This window comes from Somniosus microcephalus, chromosome 1 (assembly GCF_052327205.1).
Source record: "Somniosus microcephalus isolate GS21.2 chromosome 1, FLI_Smic_1.0, whole genome shotgun sequence".
Lineage (NCBI taxonomy): Eukaryota > Metazoa > Chordata > Chondrichthyes > Squaliformes > Somniosidae > Somniosus > Somniosus microcephalus.
This window is the reverse complement of record NC_140987.1, coordinates 168,228,280-168,246,329: the sequence shown is the minus strand read 5'-3', so window position 1 is coordinate 168,246,329 and position 18,050 is coordinate 168,228,280. Positions and strand designations below refer to the sequence as shown.

Below are 18,050 nucleotides of genomic sequence, written 5' to 3'. Positions count from 1 at the left end.
AGCTCTGAGCTCCGTATCTTTTACTATAGCGTTCGGTTATCCGGAATTGTTGATGAACCGGCACCACGTCGGTCCCGTCCGTGCCGGATACCAGAAAGTTTCCTGTATCACCAAATGTTTACAGAGGGCTTGAAACAGGGAAAATGATATCCTTAGATTTACTGTTTGCGAAATTTTCAGTAATTTGGCTTCATGTCATTAATTGTTGACCCTATGATGTGAACAGAATTTAACCTTTTTGGTTCGCTTGGGCTATAGGTGGAAATGGTATACTCGCTGCTGTCAATGCTTGGCACACACGACAAGGATGATATGTCTCGAACTTTGCTAGCAATGTCTAGTTCTCAGGACAGCTGTATAGCTATGCGTCAGTCTGGTTGTCTTCCGCTGCTCATACAGCTTTTGCACGGCAATGATAAAGACTCTGTGCTGCTAGGCAATTCACGTGGCAGTAAGGAGGCCCGTGCACGGGCTAGTGCTGCACTACACAATATAATCCATTCGCAGCCAGATGACAAGAGAGGAAGACGAGAGACCCGTGTTCTTCACCTGTTAGAACAGATCCGTGCTTACTGTGAGACATGCTGGGAATGGCAGGAAGCACATGAGCGAGGCGTGGATCAGGACAAAAATCCAAGTATGATATTTTCTGTACAGTATTATTTGTGAATTAGTTGCATTACAATTTTCTATTAAAAGAAGCAGCCTTTAAGAAAAAATGACATCGGGAAGTTCTGTTTTGTAAACTCTTCATTCTAATACAGTAAACACTTGTTTAAATGGCACCTAATCAACCGGAATTCTTTAATAACCGGCAAAATAGATAACCGGTAATCTTGCCGAATCCATCCATTTTTTGTTTTTCCGAGTCCGAGTTTCCCGCGGTGGCCGAGTTAGCCATTGGTTTTAATTTTTTTGTGTTAAAAATTGCCTACCTCTCTGTTATCCGGAATTTTTAATCAACTGGTCCCGTCGGTGCCGGATACGAAAGAGTTTACTGTACATATATGGCAGCTTCTTTTATTAAAGATGTATATTTTTGTTAAAATGGAACTGGTAATTGTGTTTAGGGTAGGTTTCTCTTCAGCATCACAGCTTGAAGACTTTTGCAGCTATATTGTAATCTATCATGCTTTCAGGTCTTGAGTGTCTGTTGCATCTGGGCTGCTGCTATTAGCATGAGGAAGAGCACCAATACCATGGCCCAGAAATTTGGGTCCCAACGCGTGAGTACGCACGGGGTACTCACACGTAGGCCCAACGAAAGTGCCGGTTTCGTGCATGCACTGCGCATGTGCGGGAAACCGGCACTTCCATTCCCCTGAAAGAAGGGGTTGACAGGTGGAACGCGTGCGCCGGAGAGGCAGCGCGTGCGCATCGAACTTACGTTTTTTTTGCAGGTTTCTCCAGGAGGGTAAGTCTCCAGCAGTTACACTTTTAAAAAGCAGGCACAAGGCCTGCTTTTAACAAGGCAAGTGGTGAATTAATTAAAATTACTTGTAAAACTTTTTTTCCACAGGTTTATTATTTTTAAATACTTTAAAGAAATGTAAGTTTATTTTTAGCCCCGTTAGAAAATGTAATTTACTACGTTGCCAAGTTTTGTATCATCCGTAAACTTCAAACTTGTACACCTAAGATCCAAGGAGAGGACATATAAATTGGCCAGGAAAAGCAATAATCCTGAGGATTGGGAGCAGTTTAGGATTCAACAAAGGAGGACAAAGGGATTAATTAAGAAGGGGAAAATAGAATATGAGAGTAAGCTTTCAGGGAACATAAAAACTGACTGTAAAAGCTTTTATAGATATGTGAAGAGAAAAAGATTGGTGAAGTCAAGCGTAGGTCCCTTGCAGTCAGAATCAGGGGAATTTATAATGGGGAACAAAGAAATGGCAGACCAACTAAATACATATTTTGGTTCTGTCTTCACAAAGGAGGACACAAATAACCTCCCAGAGATGCCGGGGAACATAGGGTCTGATGAAAGGGTGGAACTGAAAGAAACCAGTATTAGTAGGGAAATGATGTTAGGAAAATTGATGGGACCGAAGGCCGATAAAGCCCCAGGGCCTGATAATCTACATCCTAGGGTACTTAAGGAAGTGGCCCTAAAAATAGTAGATGCATTGCTGGTCATCTTCCAGAACTCGATAGACTCTGGAACAGTACCCATGGATTGGAGGGTAGGTAATGTTACCCCACAATTCAAAAAAGGTGGTAGAGAAAAAGTGGGGAATTATAGACTGGTAAGCCTGACATCGGTAGTGGGGAAAATGCTAGAGTCCATTATAAAAGATGTAATAGCAGAGCACTTGGAAAGCAGTGACAGGATCGGACAAAGTCAACATGGATTTACAAAAGGTAAATCGTGCTTGACTAATCTACTGGAATTTTTTGAGGATGTAACTGGTAAAATAGATAAGGGAGAACCAGTGGATGTGGTGTATTTGGACTTTCAGAAGGCTTTCGATAAGGTCCCGCATAAGAGATTAGCGTGCAAAATTAAGGCACATGGGATTGGGGGCAAGTTATTGACTTGGATAGAGAACTGGTTGGCGGATAGAAAGCAAAGAGTTGGAATAAACGGGTCGTTTTCCGAGTGGCAGGCAGTGACTAGTGGGGTACCGCAAGGATTGGTCCTAGGACCCCAGCTGTTCACAATATATATTAATGATCTGGACGAGGGAATTGGATGTAATATCTCCAAATTTGCAGACGACACAAAGCTGGGTGGGAGGGTATGCTGCGAGGCGGATGTCATGAAACTCCAGTACGTTTTGGACAGGTTGGGTGATTGGGCAGAAACATGGCAAATGCACTATAATGTGGATAAATGTGAGGTTATCCACTTTGGTGGCAAAAACAGGAAGGCAGATTATTATTTGAATGGCAATAGATTGGGAGAAGGGGAAGTGCAACGAGACCTGGGTATCCTTGTGCACCAGTCGCTGAAGGTAAGCATGCAGGTGCAGCAGGCGGTTAAGAAGGCAAATGGTATGTTGGCCTTCGTAGCAAGAGGGTTCGAGTACAGGAACAAGGATGTCTTGCTGCAGTTGTACAGGGCCTTGGTGAGACCGCACCTTGAGTATTGTGTGCAGTTTTGGTCGCCTTATCTGAGGAACGACGTTCTTGCCATGGAAGGAGTGCAGCCAAGATTCACCAGGCTGATACCTGGGATGGCAGGAATGACGTATGAGGAGAGATTGTGTCGATTGGGCTTATACTCACTGGAGTTTAGAAGATTGAGAGGGGATCTCATCGAAACCTATAAAATTCTGTCAGGCCTGGACAGACTAGATGCAGGAAGGATGTTCCCGATGGCCGGGGAGACCAGAACCAGGGCTCATAGTCTAAGGATAAGGGGTAAGCCATTTAGGACTGAGATGAGGAGGAATTTCTTCACCCAGAGTGTGGTGAACCTGTGGAATTCTCTGCCACAGAGGGCGGTGGAGGCCAGTTCATTAAATAAATTCAAGAAGGAGTTGGATATATTTCTTGAGGCTAAAGGGATCAAGGGATATGGGGAGAAGGCAGGGACAGGGTACTGAATTTGGATGATCAGCCATGATCTCGTTGAATGGCAGAGCAGGCTTGAGGGGCCGAATGGCCTACTCCTGCTCCTATCTTCTATGTTTCTATAATTAATTTTTTCAAAAATTAAAATTATTGTTTAAAATAGTTATTTCATGTAATTTATAGTTATTTTAAAAATGTGATTTAAAAAAAAAATGTATTTGAAGTTTTGGGGCTTATAGTATTTGTAGGTTTGACAGCTCTTCCTGTCAAACTTATGAATGAAGCATTCCCTGCTACCATTGGCTCTCCATGGCCCACGTGATCCCAGGGAACGCATCGAACTAACTGCGCCCCTGGGATACGCAAGCACTGCGCGCCGGCAGTTGGAGAAGGCCCAGGATCGGAATCCCACGCGGGCCCACAGCTCAACGGCCAGCGCGCTAGGCAAGTGCAGGTCGGGGGCTTGCACCCGCGGGAAGCCCCTGACCCGAATTTCTGGGCCCATGTCTATTTTCTCCTGTGGGTATAAAAAATTGTCCTAGTAATTGACAGATTTAAACAGAAATATTAACAATATTATGTTTGCACCAAGTTCTAACCCTTTCCAATTGTACCGGTTCTAGCTGGCAGCAGGCACCAGGCATCCACCAATGCTGCTCTGTGACTGCCTGTTGAAAAGATATAGGCCTAGAAATTGAGTTTGCGCTGCGCCGGGGCTTAACGCCGGAAATCTAGCGCCGGTGCTAAGTCGCGCTGTGCGCGCCAAAAATTCAGTAGCGCCGCGCCCAAATGGCTGCCGGCGCTACTGAAGGCTGTTTGCGCCTGAAAACTGGCGCTACGCGCCGCATTGCGGCGCTATTCCGGCGCTGCGGCGCCCGATGCGCTGCGGCAGGCTCGGGAAGTGCAGGCCTCCTCCTTCAGTTAAGGAGGAGCTGCCTGCACCCGCCCGCTGGCCGGTTAAATCGCCACAAAAATGAGCCCGGCACCTCGGGGAAGTGCCGGGCTCGCAGCCGAGAAGCATCTGTTCCGCGGGGGGGAGGTGGGGGAGTCCGGGGAGGGAGGTGCGGGCAGGCGGCCAGCGGGAAAGCGGCCGGCCGCCGCTCCACCTTTATGCGCCGGCGCAAAGTCGTGTAAGACTCTGTTGCCAGAGTCTTAGTTGCGGCTGCCACGGGCGAGGCGGCCGCAACTGAATTTCGGCGCTGGGGCCCGTCACCACGGCAACCGGGACGCTGCGCACACCGATGACGTCATCGGTGCCGGCGCAGCGCTACCGGTGTAACGCCGATGTTGGGCCCTAGTCAATTTCAAAACCGGCTGTAAGTCCAGCGCAATGCCCTCTAGCGCCGCAAAATGGCCGCTAAGCCCACTCAATTTCTAGGCCATATTGTATTAGTGTGCTGTGAATTGGCTTGTCCTTTGACAGCTATCTTCCCACAGGAAGGAACAATAAAGTGATCAAAAGGAGCTTTAAACTTTGTCATTTGGGATATAATGACAAACTTAGTTCTATGGTACCGTGTGTTTGTGTATTAATATACTGGTAGGGCACCCGATGCTAGGATCTGTGTTTGAAGTTTAGACAAAAAAATTCGACTGTCCCTCCTATCTTTAAACATAACTTACCCACCTCTCAATGACTTCCATCTAGGATGCTGCACTGGGCGATATTGAAGATGTCATACAAAGTGCCAAGTTGAAGCTCCAAACGACTATATTGGCCCAGAACTTGGTGTCGGGGGCTTGCCGCGCGTGCAAGCCCCCGATCTGCACTCACCCTGCGCGCTGACATCTGAAGCCCGGGCCTGCTTGCATTTCCTGTCACAGGCCCGGTTCAGATGTCAGCGCGCAGTGCTTACCTGATCCAGCGGCGTAGTTAGTGCGATGTGCCGGCTGGGATCAGGTGAGCACTGTACAACCAATCCGGGGAGGGGAAGGTTCATTCATGAGTTTGAGAGTAAGAACTGTCAAACTCATGAAAACTACGGGGGCCCAAAACTCTATTTAAACTTTAAATAAAAATTTAAAAAACATCCCAATCATTAAATTAAGTATAAATAAGTTTAAAAAAATAATTTAACAATTTTTTTTTTGAAAAAAATAAATTTTTAATAAAAAGGGTCTGAAACTAAACTTACCTTATTGTAGATTCTTTAAAATAATAAACCTCTGGAAAAAAAAATTCTAAATTACACTAAAACACCACTTACCTGTAAAAATAAATACTTACGTGTGCTTTTTACAAGCGTAAAGACCGGAGGCCTTTACACATGCGCAAATCCCTCAAAACAGAGGAAATCCAAGACGCACGCGCTAGCCTCTTCAACTCTTGGGTTAGAGGAGAGGAAATGCCGGTTTTCAGCGCATGCGCTGTGCATGCTGAAAACCGGCATTTCCTCCGGCCAGACGCGTGAGTACCCCTTCCGTACTCACGCGTTTGGGGAGGAATTACTGCCCCAATAAAATATGAAAGTCAGGTTTAACAATATCCTTCACCTGAATGCATAGCTGAAGTTAACTATATGTCCAAACTAAACTGCTGCCTTATAATGCACTTACATACAAGTATCCCTCTGGTTCCATGATGACCATAGACATAATTCCAACCTTTTCCATTCCTCAGTTTTTTATTTGTTACCATGGACAATCACACACAGATCTCCTTCTAATGCTGCAAAGATATCTGATCAGCAGAGTTCAAACCTCTTCATCATGGAATAAAACGCTATACAAAAGCCCAGGCTAGCAACATTTCAGCCCCTGAAGCCTGCTAGTGTTAACTTTACAATGAACATAAGCCTACACATGTCAAAACTCCAGTACTTGAGGGCCTAGTATGGTTATTGGAGTTTACAGTCAGATTGATAGGATCATTACTCAGTGCAGACAAGCAGCATCTTTCACTTCAACGATCCCTACCCAAAATTTAGGTATAGTGCTGTTAATTCACAAGTATAGTACCCCTTTGACTCCTCTTTCTAAAAGTCACTGTTTATTAAAGATCTTTTACCAGCTTTCAAACTGTAGAGATAGTTCCTCCTGACCAAGATAGCCTGCATTTTTTTCTTTCTTTGTTTAAATCACCAGTGAGAAGGTGAGAACTCTCTTTTAAAGAATGTATGTTATTTATGCTGCTCAATATGCCATCTGCAGCAAAGAGGAAGACTGGCCTACTTTTACACCTTTGTGTTCTGAAACCAGCCATTTAAACTAGCCTTGGCAGCCAGGTGGCTACTCCTGGTGACCATTTGCATCTTCAACTGTGTGTTGTGTAAATATATTTATTCCTTTCAGTCTAATTATCATGAGCAATTTTCTAGGCATTTGTGACGTGCTTGATTCATATATGTGTTTATACAATAAAAGCTGTAATTTGTTTTCTGCACTGTATAGTTACTACTTCAGTTGAGTTATCATATATGTTCATTTAATTAGTATGATACTTTTTACAGCACAGAAAGAGGCCATTTTGGCTTATCATGTTTTATTACCTTGATATCCTCATAACCAGTTAAATTAATTCCAGTATTCAACTTCCTTGAACTGTTGATATACTAACAATGCTGATTTTTTTTAAATGTAAAGCTGCTGGATATGCAGGCCTGGGTTTTACTCTTGTGCGCTCACCAGCCGATTAAAGTGAATGGACTGGCCAGCACAGAAGTGGAAAATACTGGCCGCAATGTCTAATATAATTTTAGAAATTTGAATTGACTTCTGCACACCTATGTTGCATCAAGCAAAAGGTTTGCTTTAACTGCATTCATCTTATTATTCAGTAAGAGGAAATGTAACTTTTCTTGCTTTTGTTCTAAAAGTGCAGTACATAAGATCAGTTTTTGTTTGCTTAAAGTTCATTTTAATTGACTTCAGTGATTTCTAGAGTTTATGTTTGGAAGTTATACTACAAAATTTGAAAATAAAACAGAAAAATTTGAATTGCCTCCTGTTTAAGGTTTATGTATGCATTATGTTGCTATAGTGCCATCTCCAGTGGAACACCAGATCTGTCCTGCAGTGTGTGTACTTATGAAGCTTTCATTTGATGAGGAACACAGGCATGCAATGAATGAATTAGGTAAGCTATGCCAATCTTGTCGACTAGAGAGCGTACTTTCCATATTCTGTACTTTTTAATGTATTCAAAAATTGGTTGCATCAGAACAAATAATGTGTTCATTTAGTGGCCCTTGACGGGAAAAATTACAATGTCTTAGAAATTGCATCCCACAGTTGGACTCCAAATCAGAGTGCCATAGATTTAATTTCTAATTTTAATTTGGAATATTTGTGGCAGAGTGCTATATTGAAGGGGCGGGGGTGCGGTGAACAAGGGACTGGCAGAATTGAGTCCTGCTCCACAGAAATGCACCTTCAGTTAATGTAAGCAAATGACAGGAATCATGGTGAAAATTATGACTTCTGCCATCTGCACTTCCAAGCTGTAGCTCAAGAAGGAATTGTCATTGTGAAAGATAAATAGGGGGAGTAGGCAAAACCTAAAAGAGTAACAATAAGGTATTGTGGTTTGTGACCTGCTAGTGTTGGCTGTTGGCTTCATAGCGAGAGGACTCGTGTACAGGAGCAAGGATGTCTTGCTGCAGTTGTACAGGGCCTTGGTAAGACCACACCTTGAGTATTGTGTGCAGTTTTGGTTGCCTTATCTGGGGAAGGATGTTCTTGCCATGGAGAGAGTGCAGCGAAGATTCACTGGGCTGGCAGGAATGACTTATGAGGAGAGATTGGGTCGATTGGGCTTATATTCGCTGGAGTTTAGAAGAATGAGAGGGGATCGCATTGAAACTTATAAAATTCTAACAGGACTAGACAGACTAGATGCAGGAAGGATGCTCCCGATTGGCGGGGGAGTCCAGAACCAGGGCTCTCAGTCTAAGGATAAGGGGGATAAGGGGTAAGCCATTTAGGACAGAGATGAGGAGGAATTTCTTCACCCAGAGAGTGGTGAACCTGTGGAATTCTCCACCACAGAAGGCAGTGGAGGCCAATTCATTAAATATATTGAAGAAGGAGTTGGATATATTTCTTAAGGCTAAAGGGATCAAGGGATATGGGGAGAAAGCAGGGACAGGGTACTGAATTTGGATGATCAGCCATGATCTCATTAAATGGCGGAGCAGGCTCGAGGGGCCGAATGGCCTACTCCTGCTCCTATCTTCTATGTTTCTATGATACTATAATAAAGTTGTAGCTTAGCTTGTTTTACTGCACATTTTTATCTTCTAAGAAAGTGACGTTCAGTTTTTCATGTCAATTATCTGATTTACTTAATTTTTTTTTTAATCCATTGTTTCAAGATTGATGCTTGCTTAGGGTCATGACCTTGCCTACAGAACATTTTATGCTATTAAGCTCAACTAGATAGCCCTGTAAGGAAACCTTCTAAAATGCTAAAAGGGAAAAAAAATCAATAAGCTTTTAGATGTGTGATGTGAGAGCAATTCGTTCTTAAGTGCACAGCAGTCACAGAGGCCACTCGAGATTTGATAGTAGTCTCCACAATTTGGAATCTTGGTTCCTAGTCCCTCAGCATATGTATGCATTTGATATAAGTATGTTGACTCCCATTCATGTGCACGAGCACACATCAAAGCTAAAACATGCATTAAACAGGAAAGTGAAATTCAAACTAGAATTCTTAGTATTCAGGAATACATACATACACATAAAAACAAGGGTAGGATAAGACCAATCAGGTCCATCTGTGAGATTCCTCTCTTGACGCCCGAAGTCAATCAACTAAAGCTATCGAAGACTGCCATTTCCATAAACCCTTACAATTGCAACCTCATAACTTGCTTTCTTAAACTCGAAATGGCCCCCTGTCAAAAACCTGTCAAGTTCCTTTTTAAAGGACAGCAATGAATCCATACTCACCATGGCCCGGATTTTGTGGTCCGCGACGAAGGAACAGCGCTTGCTGTTCACTATGCTTACAGCTGTCCAGAGTTTTCGAGGGTTTTTGAACAGCTACTTGTTGTCATCGAGCATCTGATCCAGCACGGCACCCTCTTCAAGGGACCTGTGACGTATGTGAGCAGAGCAAGCAACAGCGTGGCTCCAACCAATCAGATTGAAGAACCCTCACTGCAACATGCAGTCTAAACCAGGAAGTATAAATTAGAATATTTAATTCATTGTACAATCATGTACAGAAAACAAAATTAAGTGAAGGAAAGAAAGATGGGATTAAGAGAGAGAGAGAAGAGACAGAAAGGAAAAGGTAAAAACAATATCTCCAACAACAATTAAATTCTGAAGGAATGAGACTTGTAAAATTAAATTTTCAGTGCCAGAGAGGTTGTTTGGCAGTAATTAAGACTTATCACACTGTTAAAAATTCACTTTACCCTGAATGCCCCAGCCCTAACTTTTACTGGCGTGTTTAATGGGTAACTAGTGGGTAAGTGCAGCAACTTCACACCCTTACATGGATTTCAGTGCCGAGTCTATCGGCGAGGTACCGGTGAAGCGCAACTTGTGGACAGCAACTTCCTGATTTCCGTGTTTAACTGTGCATGTGCAGACTCAGGAAGTTGCTGTCTGATTTACTCTGTAATAAGGGTTAACACAAAATTCGGGCCCATATGTTCAGGTCATCTGTTCCAGAGGCCGATAGCACTGAAAATAAATACTTCCTGGCTTCTAATCTAAAAGAAAGAACTGACATTTATATAATTCCTTTCCTAACTCAGGACGTCCCAAAACTCTTTACAGCCAATGAAGTACTTTTGAAGTGTAGTCACTGTTGTAATGTAGAAAATCTAACTCTTTGTCTACATATTGTGTATGTATCTCCTCTAGTCCTACGATCCTTATCCATTTCAATCTATTCAACCCGTCCCATTCAGATCCACTCCTAGTAATCCCAACCCTCTGCCTATGAAATCTCAAATGTAACCAATATCCCCTCTGAGCCTTCAAATCTCTAAAGAGCCCAAAAGTATGAAGCCTATTCTCTTAACTAAGAGCCTTTAAGCTAGGTATAATTTGGGTTGCTCCCTTCTGTTCCTTCTCCAGAGCCTCTATCTTTCACCATGTCCGTGGACCAAAACTGGCTAAATGTAGACATAGCAGTGCCTCATATGGTCTAAATGATGATGGTTTGGCCATCGCTGTCGATAATGATAGCCTTTGATTCATCTCCAGTTAATACAAGTGGCACTTCCCTATTCCATGTCTACCAATAGCTCCCTTCCAGGACTGGTGATCAGCTCCTACATGAACATTATTAAAGTTGCCCATGATAATGAGCCTGACTTTTCTCGGAACCTGTGAGGTGACATGCTCTAAATCGCCATAGAATTAATTTTTGGTTTCAATGGAGTTTGGCATGGTTGGTGCATAGGTACAAATAATGGTGGCATGCCTCTTAGAGTCATAGAATAGAATCATAGAACCGTCACAGCACAATAGGAGGCCATTCGGCCCATCGAGCCCGTGCCGGCTCTCTGCAAGAGCACTTCAGCTAGTCCCACTCCCCCGCCCTTTCCCCGTAGCCCTGCAATTTTTTTCCCTTCAGGTACTTATCCAATTCCCTTTTGAAACCCGTGATTGAATCTGCCTCCACCACCCTTTCAGGTAGTGCATTCCAGATCCTAACCACTCGCTGCATAAAAAAGTTTTTCCTCATGTCGCCTTTGATCCTTTTGCCAATCACCTTAAATCTGTCTCCTCTGGTTCTCGACCCCTCCACCAAGGGGAACTATGTCTCCCTATCTACTCTGTCTAGACCCATCATGATTTTGAACACCTCCATCAAATCTCCTCTCAACCTTCTCTGCTTCAAGAACAACCCATCTTCTCTGGTCTATCCATGTAACTGAAGTCCCTCATCCCTGGAACCATTCTCGTAAATCTTTTCTGCACCCTCTCTAAGGCCTTCACATCCTTCCTAAAGTGCGGTACCCAGAATTGGAGACAATACTCCCGTTGAGGCCAAACCAATGTTTTATATAGGTACATCATAACTTCCTTGTTTTTGTACTCTATGCCTCTATTTAAAAGCCCAAGATCGCATATGCTTTTTTAACCGTTAGGATTGTACCCTTTCGTTTTATATTGCCTCTCCTCGTTCTTCCTACCAAAATGTATCACTTCGCACATTTCTGCGTTAAATTTCATCTGCCACGTGTCCGCCCATCTCACTAGCCTATGTATGTGTTCTTGAAGCCTATACCTCCAAGTTTTTTATCATCTGCAAATTTTCAAATTGTGCGCTGTACACCCAAGTCCAAGTCATTAATATATATCAAGAAAAGCAGTGGTCCTAGTACCGACCCCTGGGGAACACCACTGTATACCTTCCTCCAGTCCGAAAAACAACCATTCACCACTACTCTCTGTTTCCTGTCACTTAGCTAATTTCGTATCCATGCTGCCACTGTCCCTTTTATTCCATGGGTTTCCACTTTGCTGGCAAGCCTATTATGTGGCACTTTATTAAACGCCTTTTGGAAGTCTATGTACACCACATCAGCTGCATTGCCCTCATCAACCCTCTCTGTTACTTCATCAAAAAATTCAATCAAGTTAGTTAAACATGATTTGCCTTTAACAAATCCACACTTGTCGAACTGACTGTTAATTTTGTCCCAGATTATCGTTTCTAAACGCTTACCCACCACTGAAGTTAAGCTGACCTGTAGTTGCTGGGTTTATCCTTGCATCCTTTTTTGAACAAGGGTGTAACATTTGCAATTTTCCTGTCCTCTGGCACCACCCCCATATCCAAGGAGGATTGGAAAATTATGGCCAGTACCTCCGCAATTTCCTCCTTCAATTCCCTCAGCATCCTAGGATGCACCCCATCCGGTCCTGGTGACTTACCAACTTTTAAGTACAGCCAGCCTTTCTAGTACCTCCTCTATCAATTTTTATCCCATCCAATATCTCATCTACCATCTCTTTCACTATGACTTTGGCAACATCTTCTTCCTTGGTGAAGTACTCATTTAGTATCTCAGCCATGCCCTCTGCCTCCATGCGTAGGTCTCCTTTTTGGTCCCTAATCGGTCCCATCCCTCCTCTTGCTGCCTGTTTACTATTTATATGCCTATAGAAGACTTTTGAATTCCCTTTTATGTTAGCTGCCAGTTTATTCTCATACTCCCTCTCTGCTCCTCTTATTTCCTTTTTCACTTCCCCTCTGAACTTTCTGTATTCAGCCTGGTTCTCACTTGTATTCTCGACCTGACATCTGTCATACACCCCTTTTTTCTGCTTTATCTTACTCTCTATCTCTTTCGTCATCCAGGGAGCTCTGGCTTTAGTTGCCCCACCTTTCCCCCTCGTGGGAATGTACCTCGACTGTTCCCGAACCATCTCGTCTTTAAAGGCAGCCCATTGTTCAATTACAGTTTTGCCAGCCAATCTTTGATTCCAATTTACCCGGGCCAGGTCCATTCTCAACCCACTGAAATTGGCCTTCCTCCAATTAAGTATTTTGACTCTAGACTTCTTTGTCCTTTTCCATAGCTAACCTAAACCTTATGATACTATGATCACTGTTCCCTGAAAGTTCCCTTACTGAAACTTGAGCCACCTGACCCACCTCATTCCCCAGAACCAGATCCAGCAATGCCTCCTTCCTCGTTGGGCCGGAAACATACTGATCAAGAGTGTTCTCCTGAACACACTTCAGAAATTCTTCCTCCTCTCTGCCCTTTACACTATTACTATCCCAGTCTATATTAGGATAATTGAAGTCCCCCATTATCACTACTCTATAGTTCTTGCACCCCTCTGTAATTTCCCTGCTCCTCTATATCCTTCCCACTCGTAGGTGGCCTATAGAATACGCCTAGTAGTGTAATGGCACCTCTATTGTTTCTCAACTCTAACCAAATAGATTCAGTCCTTGACCCCTCCAGGACATCCTCTCTCTCCAGCACTGTAATATTCTCCTTAATCAATACTACCACCCTACCTCCTTTCTTTCCTTCCCTATCTTTCCTGAACACCTTATATCCAGGAATATCTAGTACCCAATCCTGCCCTTTTTTGAGCCAGGTCTTCGTTATCGCCACAACATCATATTCTCACATGGCTAGTTGCGCCTGCAGCTCATAAACCTTATTTACCATGCGTCATGCGTTTTACATACATGCACTGTAAACCTATCTTAGACCACCTTGTATTTTCTCTTAGTCTGACCCCACCTAATACCGTACAATCTCTTACTCCAGTGCCATCATATCTCCCACTCTTTTATGCACCATGTTTCTCCTTTCTAATGCTACATCCTGGTGCCCATCCCCCTGCCAAATTAGTTTAAACCCTCCCCAACAGCACTAGCAAACTCCGCCTCCCCCCACGAGGATATTGGTCCTGACTCTGTTGAGGTGTGACCCGTCCAGCCTATACAGGTCCCAACTCCCCCAGAACCAGTCCCAATGCCCCAGGAATCGAAAGCCCTCCCTCCTGCACCATCTCTCCAGCCACGCATTCATCTGCTCTATCCTTCTATTTCTATACTCACTAGCTCATGACACCGGGAGTAATCCGGAGATTGCTACCTTTGAGGTCCTGCTTTTTAATATCTTTCCTAGCTCCCTAAAATCTGCCTGCTGGATTTCATCCCTCTTTCTACCTATTTCGTTGATACCGATATGGACCACGACCTCTGGCTGTTCACCCTTCCATACCTCTATTTAATAGACTATTAACTAACTTAGCAGAAATAAATTTAAGACTTCAAAAAAACACTCACCAGCAGCTCCTTCCCTTGTGCTGACGTCACTTTAGGTTTTTTTACTCTGACGTCACTCTATCAAATTCTGCCAGTGTTGAGTTGCTCCCAGCTCCGCTCTCGTTCAGGTCTCGGGCCTGTCGCCACGCTGTTTATGTCGCTCCGCTCTTGTTAGCTCCCGCTCAGGTCCGCCGCTTCTAGACAACAATGAAAGTCTCATAGTCATCGGACGGTCACTGATTTCTTTAGGAAGACTCTCGAGCTTAGATAGCATGTTAGATTTCATAGTAAGCCCAATCCTAGATTCCTCTATGGAGCACTTTATCCAGAAGGTGTATCCTGCACCAACCTCTTTCAGCTGACCACCTTCAGCCAAACAGATTTAGCTGAGAACAACAATATTGCTATTATTCTTTCTTAGTTCCCTACCAATCAGTGCAATTCTTCCTTCAGGTATACTTATTGACTTAGTATCCTGGAGTTTTCTCATATTCCTAGCTGCTATATTTAGGTGTTCGCTTCTCCTATTTCAACCAATTATGTGGGATTCCTGTCATATGCGGCAAACTGACCAGGAGTTAGTCAAGCAAGCATTGTTTAGGACACCTATTCTAGCCCCTTTCTCATCTATGGTTTGCAACTACACTTTGAAATCCGCACCTGCTACTTTGCCGCTAGCCCATCATCACAGGACTTTGGGAAGTGGTGTGGTGTTGTACGCAAATTCCAGAAATACAACGTTTATTCATACACAATGACCCGGATTTTACGCCATCATAAGAGCCCCACAAGTTCCGGGTTTCCACATGCGATGTGCATGCGCGAAAACCCAGAACTTGCGATCTGTCAAGTTTCTCGATGGATCGTACCCATCCGCGACAAATTCACTTTCGCTGGCGCAGAGTTGGGCTGTTTGTCCAACAAATACCCACCAAAACCTTACGCCTGGTAAAAGCAGGCGTAAGGCCTTCTTTTACCAACGTAAGGGCTTAAATAAATATTAAAATTAATTTTTTTAAATGATTTAAACATTCACTTACATTTAAAATTAGTTTAGGTCAATTTGTTCCGGTTAAAAATGTTTAAATTTATTTTTCAAAAAATTAAATTTTTATTTTAAATGTTTAATTAAATGGTATTCATAGGAATCCCCCTTTGCCATTGGTTGACCTGGCCTACGTGATCTCAGGGACGCTTGCGAACCGCATGTACCCCTGGGATGCATGGGCCTTTACACAGGCTCAGGACCACAAGAGTCCGAAGCTCCGGAGGCAAAAGGTAAGTACGGAGTTTTCTTGCGGTTCGGAGGCATACATGGGCGGCAGGCCAATATTTTGTCATGTAAATGCAGTGGACATTCGGTTATCTATGACATTGTGGAGACTTGAAACATCTTTCCAGCACTGCAAGTTGTACGTTTGTTTGGTGTTGCAATGTACCTTTGGTGTAATTCTGCACAACAATAGCTGATGTACTACAATCCAAGATTTTTTTTATTCATTCATGGGAAGTGGGCATCACTGGCAAAGCCAGCATTTATTGCCCATCCCTAATTGCCCTTGAGAAGGTGCTGGTGAGCTGCCTTCTTGAACCGCTGTAGTCCGTGTGGTGAAGGTACTCCCATAGTGCTGTTAGGTAAGGAGTTCCAGGATTTTGATACAGCGACGATGAAGGAACGGCGATATATTTCCGAGTCAGGATGGTGTGTGACTTGGTGGTCGAGGTGTTCCCTTGCGCCTGCTGCCCTTGTCCTTCTAGATGGTAGAGGTCGTGAGTTTGGGAAGTGCTGTCGAAGAAGCCTTGGCGAGTTGCTGCAGTGCATCTTGTAGATGATACACACTGCAGCCACGGTGCGCCAGTGGTGGAGGGAGTGAATGTTTAAGGTGATGGATGGGGTGCCAATCAAACGGGCTGCTTTGTCCTGGATGGTGTCGAACTTCTTGTGTTGCTGGAGCTGCACTCATCCAGGCAAGTGGAAAGTATTCCATCACACTCCTTACTTGTGCTGGTGGAAATAGTTCATTGGAGTACCCAAAGGAGAAGATGCCCCAGATTGTAGCCTACAGAAAACTGCCTTCGCACAAACAGCTGCTTGCAATAAATTAAATCAATATATCAATACCTCCACCACAGCAGGATGCCCTGAATTTCTACTGTCACCATGAATAATACTGAATGATTTTACAGGCAGTTACTGACAAAAATTACCAGGATATATATTTTGGTTGTACAATAAAGTTTCACAATGCATATGCTGACAAATTCTCCATTATATGCAGTGAGAAAATGTGGAACATTGTTTGTTGCTACTATTGTGGATATGAATGACTGAAACTGCCAATTTATTTCCTGAGCTTGCCCATTATGTACCTACTATGTATCTAAAATGTAAAACCAGAGAAGCAATAATAAAACTACATGTTATATGGGGCACAAATAGTCATTGGACAAGCTTTTAGCAGGCTGAGTTCATACCAGAGATATATTTTGTGGCAAAGTAGCAATGTTGCATTTTTGCTCATAATGACTGCTGGTTGTTGCATGTAATGCAATGCAAGTGAAATGCAAGAATTGCCTAGTTTTGCTAAGAGATAGAAAGAAACAACCTAAAGCACACATAGCTGATGTAGAGGCATAGGCTAAGTGCAGGACAAATGTTGTGATGTGTTATGGTAGCTGAACACCTCTAAAGAGACCCAATAACTTTGGCACAGACTTGATCACCACCCTCCAAAAGCAACAAATTATAGTTTCCAAATTCATAGCCTATTAAGAGTCTTGTGGACCTATATTTATTCTGTTAATTTCCATCAATAAGTGTAAGACAGTGACAAAGAAGTGCTGCTGTGCGCCTGATCTATTTGTACGTCAAACAACAACAACTTGCATTTATATAGCACCTTTAACGTAGTAAAACATCCCAAGGCGCTTCACAGGAGCGTTATCAAACAAAATTTGATGCTGAGTCACATAAGGGGATATTAGGGCAGATGACCAAAAACTTCGTCAAAGAGGTAGGTTTTAAGGAGCGTCTTAAAGGAGGAAAGAGAAGTAGAGAGGTTTTGGGAGAGAATTCCAGAGCTTAGTGCCTTGGCAGCTGAAGACACTGATGCCAATGGCGGAGCAGTTAAAATCAGTGATGCTCAAGAGGCCAGAATTGGAGGAGCGCAGATATTTCAGAGGGTAGTCGGGCTGGAGAAGATAATAAATAGGGAAGGGCGAGACCATGAAGGGATATGAAATCAGGGATGTAAATTTTAAAATCGAGGCGTTGCTTAACTGGGAGCCAATGTAGGTCAATATTATTTTTGAAATTATTCCACTTCGATTCATATTCAATTCTTCATATAATAGCAACAAAGTTCCATCATTTCAGTTCTAATACTCGTTTACTGCATATTTCCTATTTATATTATTGCAGCGCAGATCTGACAGTAATGTGCTTTCAGCAGTCAAGATCACACTCCCGTGTGCAAAGTAAAAATTTAAGCACCATTGTCTTCTCCCCTATTCGTAGTACTAAGTGTACCCCAGAGCATGCATATTACTCGACCTGTTGTGCCTCTTTTCCCCTTAGTAAGTAGTTTCTTTCCTCCATTTGCTCCAGGCATATGCACTGATCTAAATGCTGTGCCTCAGTCCCCTTGCCAACAAAATTGGAACTTAGTGATATGCACACTCATTTACATTGCTGTTTCCTCCCATTTTCCTACATTACAACAGTGACTACACTTCAAAAGTACTTCAATAGTTGCAATGCAGTTTGTGACTTCCTGAGGCCGTGAAAGGTGCTATATAATTTTTTTTTATTCAATCATGGGATGTG

The 18,050-nt window shown here is 43.3% G+C and overlaps 1 protein-coding gene across 11 annotated transcripts in view; it reads left to right on the top strand.

Annotated features, from left to right (window-relative positions):
- apc (APC regulator of WNT signaling pathway) overlaps nucleotides 1-18,050 on the top strand; it is a 395,143-nt gene that overhangs the window by 358,147 nt on the left and 18,946 nt on the right. For 9 of the 11 annotated variants that reach the window (XM_085987189.1, XM_085987163.1, XM_085987171.1 and 6 more), the window contains 2 exons: nucleotides 259-637; nucleotides 7,472-7,594. In XM_085987189.1, the coding sequence (XP_085843315.1) occupies nucleotides 259-637; nucleotides 7,472-7,594 (502 nt within the window). The remainder of the gene's footprint in view (nucleotides 1-258; nucleotides 638-7,471; nucleotides 7,595-18,050) is intronic. The other 2 variants (XM_085987196.1, XM_085987193.1) reach the window with 1 other exon arrangement.